The following is a 5751-nucleotide window of genomic DNA, read 5'->3' on the forward strand; positions in this document are numbered from 1 at the left end:
AGTTCATGGTTCAATTCCAGGTCAGGGCACATGCAGGGGTTGAGGGCTCAATCCCCAGTAGGGGGGAGTGCAGGAGGCAGATGATCAATGATTGTCTCTCATCATTGATGTTTCTATCTCTCTCGCTCTCTCTCGCTTCCTCTCTCTGAAATCAATAAGAACATATTTTTAAAAAAGGATCTTGACACCATTACTTAATAAAAAATATGCAAGTAAATAAATAATTTGAAAAATATATACAGTTTATTTTATTCTCAAACAGAAATTTGGGAAAGTACAATAATTCCTTCAAGAACCAGTGGTTCAGTACATATTATTTCATTTAGATTCACAATTAAATTCAGATTGTTATATTTAAGCATCACTCCAAAAGTGGGTATAAGCCAGGTGACTGTTGTTTGTCCATCATTATAACAGTTTATATAGCTGAGAATTCAGATCTCAATTAAAATTTTCTCTCTAATCAGAACCTACTACTTCCCTGCGACAAATAGGACAGGTAGAGTTGTCAGACAGCCAGCGATCAATACAGTGCACATGATATTCATGGGAGCAAGGTAGTATGCGAAGCTTGTTGCCTTCTGTGTACTCTGTAATACAAATTATACAGACTTTCGATGTATCATTTTCAGAAAAAGGTCTTATAGCCAAGTTGTCAATCTCTGCTTTGCTGAGTCCTGTTGGATGGTTATCATAATCATTCACGAATAAAAATTGATCAAGAGAGGCCCAAGAGTCACTTTCATCTGATGTTATTGGGGTCATAGATCTACTGTCACCCCAGGTTTCTGATGAGTATGATGAGAATCTTCTTTCATCACTGCCTTCAGAGAACAGGGTGCTAATTTCTGAATTTTCATCACTGAAGGAGCTGGAACTAGACATCGGACTGGAGCTGGAACTGGACATCAGACTGGAGCTGGAACTAGACATCAGACTGGAGCTGGAACTGGACATCAGACTGGAGCTGGAACTGGACATCAGACTGGAGCTGGAACTGGACATCAGACTGGAGCTGGAACTGGACATCAGACTGAAACTGGAACTGGATGTGTAGCTGGAGTTTGAACTAGAAGTCAATGTGGAATGTAAACAGGAATCACAGCTAGAATTTGAGCTGGAACTAAAACTCCTACCATGAGAACTCTCTCTTCCATAGGGTGACTCTGCCCTTTCCATGTATCGACTTGGCACTGACTGAATACTCTCTAAATCACTCTCACTGTCCATAGGATTACTTGAGCCACTAAAATCTGTCACTGTCTGCCTTAATGTGCTTTGAATTGCACCAGGTATTGTATCACTTAAACCTGTACTTAAAATTCCACAAAAGGGAATTCCAATGGTACTAACATAAGCTCTCATATCTGCCGGTTCATAATGTGAAAACATATGCCTAAGTTCTCCTTGTTCACTGTCTAAAGAGGCAGTGCTATTTGGTATCTCAGATGTTATTTGAGTTCTATTAGTTATGCTGCCTCTCTCAGAATATGCTACAGGATGAACTTGTCCTACTGCAGAACAGAGGCATATGTTTGGATATGTCTGTCTCAATCCACAAGATTCACTGTCATCGGTTGTGTCTGGAGAAGATTCTCCTTGAACACCATTCCTTGTCCCAGACGTTGCAAAAAGATGCCTGTTTTGCGATTCAAGTGCAGCTGTTCGCTGTGTCGATGTTTCTTGGTGCCGAGTTCTAAAAAATCTCCCAGTCTCTCTCACGAAAGGCTGCTCAAAAGTTGGAGATGATGCACTGTGATGGAATCTTTGTGAAAGTGGACCCGATGAACGTGGAGGTGACCCACTTTCAGTTCTTGCTCTGGTTCTACTGTGGTCTGGGCTTCTGCTTCTTGTTCTTTTCTGGCCTCTAGTAGGTGTGACTTTCATTGATGGCCTTGGTGTACTTTGTTCCGATTTAGATGGTCTTGTAAATCTTGGTTCAGCTTGTGGGTTTTCCACGTGACTGTGGCTATTTTCCATATTTTCTCTTCTGGGAAGTCTTGTAGATGGTACGTATTTATTCTCTGCACTTGGATGGCCAGAACTGAATCTGAAATCACCGTGTGGATTAGCCTGGCTCACTTCTCTCCAAGGTTGGTGTTCTCCTTGCCCACATAGCACATTTTTAGTTTGCTCGAAAGCATTAAGCTGGTCTCTAATAGAGCCACTCGTTGGAGATGATTGACTCTGATGAAGTCTTTGTGCAAGTGGGCCCAGTGCACGTGGAGGTGACCTACTTTCAGTTCTTGCTCTGGTTCTACTGTGGTCTGGGCTTCTGCTTCTTCCCCTTTTCTGACTTCTAGTAGGTGTGACTCTTACTGATGGCCTGGGTGTACTTTGTTCTGATTTAGATGGTCTTATAAATCGTGGTTCAGCTTGTGGGTTTTCCAGGTGATATTGGCCATTTTCCATGCTTTGTCCTCTGGGAAATCTTATAGATGGTACATATTTACTCTCCACACTTGAACTGCCAGAACTGAATCTGAAATCACTGGGAGGACTAACCTGGCTCACTTCTCTACAAGGTTGGGGTTCTCTTTGCCCACTTGTCACATTTTCCGTTGGTTCAAAAGAGATGAGCCAGTCTATTAAAGAGTCACTGCTAGACACATCATCGGGAGAGTCTCCTTCACCTGTTAACAAAAAAGTGGGGAGCTCAGAAAGGAAATACCAAGATTAGAGTATCGTAGGATAGCACTCTGAAACGTTGTTTCAAAAACAAACTAAAATGGTGATAAATACTCAGATCTTGTAAACAAATTTTACATTTATAGAATGACTGTTTTGTAAACCATGCTGCAAACTGACAAGTACAGGCAAGAAAGTTTCAATTCTATCTGAAAGACAGAGATAATCCTAGATAAATTTAGAGAATTGTTTTATTAATGCTGTGACTGGTTTGGCTCAGTGGATGGAGCGTCGGCCTGCGGACTGAAGGGTCCCAGGTTGGATTCCAGTCGGGGGCATGTACCTTGGTTGCGGGCACATCCCCAGTGGGAGATGTGCAGGAGGCAGCTGATCGATGTTTCTCTCTCATCGATGTTTCTAGCTCTCTGTCCCTCTCCCTTCCTCTCTGTAAAAAAATCAATAAAATATATTTTAAAAAAATGAATATGGAGGTCTATTTTTAATAGTTCATCATATACACATCCTGGGAGAGGACTGTCAAGTGACAACAGTTTTTTCACTCCACTGTCGAAATTTACTAATGCAGTTAAACAAGACAAATACCAGGTAAGGTACAGTGCTTGTTATTTTTCTTCAGTTTACATTATTAGGTAATTTTCACTAGTCCACATTACTTCTAGGCTTTTGACTTAAGTGCTTTTGATAATATATAAAATTGTTTTAAAATACAAGACTATTATAGCCATTACCCAAATATAAAGAAGGTTTATAGGTTTAACATATTGGAATACTTATTAATGTTACCAAGATTTTGAATTGACATGAAACTGAAGGTTAGATAAATGAGTAGACTAAACCTAGCATAGTGCATATAGGACCATGTTCAAGAACCAAACTATTTCAGTATCCTCTTCAGTACATAGTAAAAGTCTCTACTTCACACTGGGAGAGAACCACCAGCCCTGAGGTTAGAGCAGGGTTTCTCAACACTACTGACATTTTGGCATGATACAATTCTTTATTTAGGGAGCTATCCTGTGCCTTGTGGAATGCTGGGCAGCATTCCTAGCCACTGCCCCCAGGATGTCAAAAATATATTTAGATATTGTAAAATGCCCCCAGTTGAGAACTACTTGATTCGGATATGAAATACTTGTTTTTGCTGGTGAGGAAGTCATATATCTATATCAGTGGTTCTCAACCTTCCTAATGCCGCAACCCTTTAATACAGTTCCTCATGTTGTGGTGACCCCCAATTTCATTGTTATAAACTGAACATAATTAAAGCATAGTGATTAATCACAAAAACAATATGTAATTATGTGTTTTCCGATGGTCTTAGGCGACCCCTGTGAAAGGGTTGTCCGACCCCCAAAGGGGTCGCGACCCACAGGTTGAGAAACGCTGGTCTATATAGAAAAAAAATAATTCAGGTAGGAGGAGGAATTTTCCATTGAGGTGGAAAACCAAAGAAAATATCAATAGGCTATTTCACAAATAAAACAACGCAAATGTGAATGGGGGGGGGGGTGGGGGGGGGAGAAGTACCTTGACATTCTCACCAAAAAAATGAATAAATGCTAGGTTTGTGGTTTGTTTGTTGAGAAGTTACTTAGCACTAGATTAATTTGTGCCACTCTGTATAATCCAGCTGTGGGCAAACTACGGCCCGCGGGCTGGATCCGGCCTGTTTGAAATGAATAAAACTAAAAAAAAAAAAAAGACCGTACCCTTTTATGTAATGATGTTTACTTTGAATTTATATTAGTTCACACAAACACTCCATCCATGCTTTGGTTCCGGCCCTCCGGTCCAGTTTAAGAACCCATTGTGGCCCTCGAGTCAAAAAGTTTGCCCACCTCTGGTATAATCTCTGGTTGACACTCACTGTTATGAAGTTCCTTATCCATCCCATCCTATTCCCCTCACAAACAAAGTATACCTGTATTTTCATTTGAGTTTCCCAGTAGTTTGTCTTTAACTAGGTGAAGTCTTCTCTGCAACTCCTCTTCTGTACTTTCGCCTGGATTGCCTAGCAAATTGTTACTCTTCATAAGATTGTACTCATCTTCACTCAGGTTATTTACAAACCGATAAAAATCCCGAGCTAATCGGTTTGTCTGATTTCTGCGCTGGGCCGCAGATTCATCTCCTTCATCGCCAGAATCTGAGTTTTCCATCTTGACGAACAAGTGGAAAATTATCAGACTTTTACAAAATGATGGTGATACACAAACAAACACTTCCTGCTTCGGTGTCAGGATACGACTCAGTCGATCCACCGATCCACCTCAGCTTACGGTTCTCTCAGTTTCTCTCACCTCTCCTGCTGCTGCAGTTGTACAGCTGCTGGTGAGTCAACTGTTGAGACCCACCTTTATACCAAGCATTCTAGTCATTGTTGCCTAGGCAACCATGATCTTCACCATTGTTACCAAATAGGGACCTCATTCAGGTTGGGTTGCATTTCAGTCCAAACCAGCAAATGTTGACAAGGGCTTATTGTGTACCCAGCACAATCCCAAGCCTCCTTTAACCCACATGAACCTATTCTCAGGCTTTCGGACGGCTTTTCAGGTTCTGATGAGCTATAGCTATTTGTATGTTAAATTACAGAACCCAGATGCAGCTGGTTCCAGTAGATATGACAGCCTCTTTCAAAATGCCATGCTGCCCTAGCCGGCTTGGCTCAGTGGATAAAGTGTTAGTCTGCAGACCAAAGGGCCCCACGTTCCATTCTGGTCAAGGGCACGTACCTCAGTTGCAGCCTGGGCCCTGGTCAGGGCACGTGCAGGAGGCAACCAATTGATGTGTTTCTCTCACATCCATCGATATTTCTGTCTTTCCCTCTCTCTTCCACTCTCTCTAAAAACCAATGGAAAAATACCTCGGGCCGAAACCGGTTTGGCTCAGTGGATTGAGCGTCGGCCTGCGGACTGAGAGGTCCCAGGTTCGATTCCGGTCAAGGGCATGTACCTGGGTTGCGGGCATATCCCCAGTAGGAGATGTGCAGGAGGCAGCTGATCGATGTTTCTCTCTCATCGATGTTTCTGACTATCTCTCTCCCTTCCTCTCTGTAAAAAATCAATAAAATATATTAAAAAAAAAATACCTCGGGTGAGG

General features: G+C 41.9%; 1 protein-coding gene across 1 annotated transcript; it reads right to left on the reverse strand.

Moving 5' to 3' along the window:
* Positions 1–459: 459 nt before the first annotated feature.
* On the reverse strand, positions 460–4808 carry LOC308533252 (E3 ubiquitin-protein ligase RLIM-like; the record flags this gene model as incomplete). The annotated part of the gene is made up of 2 exons (XM_081111090.1): positions 460–2633; positions 4571–4808. The coding sequence occupies 2 exons, from the start codon at positions 4806–4808 to the stop codon at positions 460–462; spliced, it is 2412 nt and encodes an 803-aa protein (XP_080967216.1).
* Between the last annotated feature and the right edge of the window lie 943 nt (positions 4809–5751).

Source organism: Myotis nattereri (genome assembly GCF_964212035.1).
Source record: "Myotis nattereri genome assembly, chromosome: 17".
NCBI lineage: Eukaryota > Metazoa > Chordata > Mammalia > Chiroptera > Vespertilionidae > Myotis > Myotis nattereri.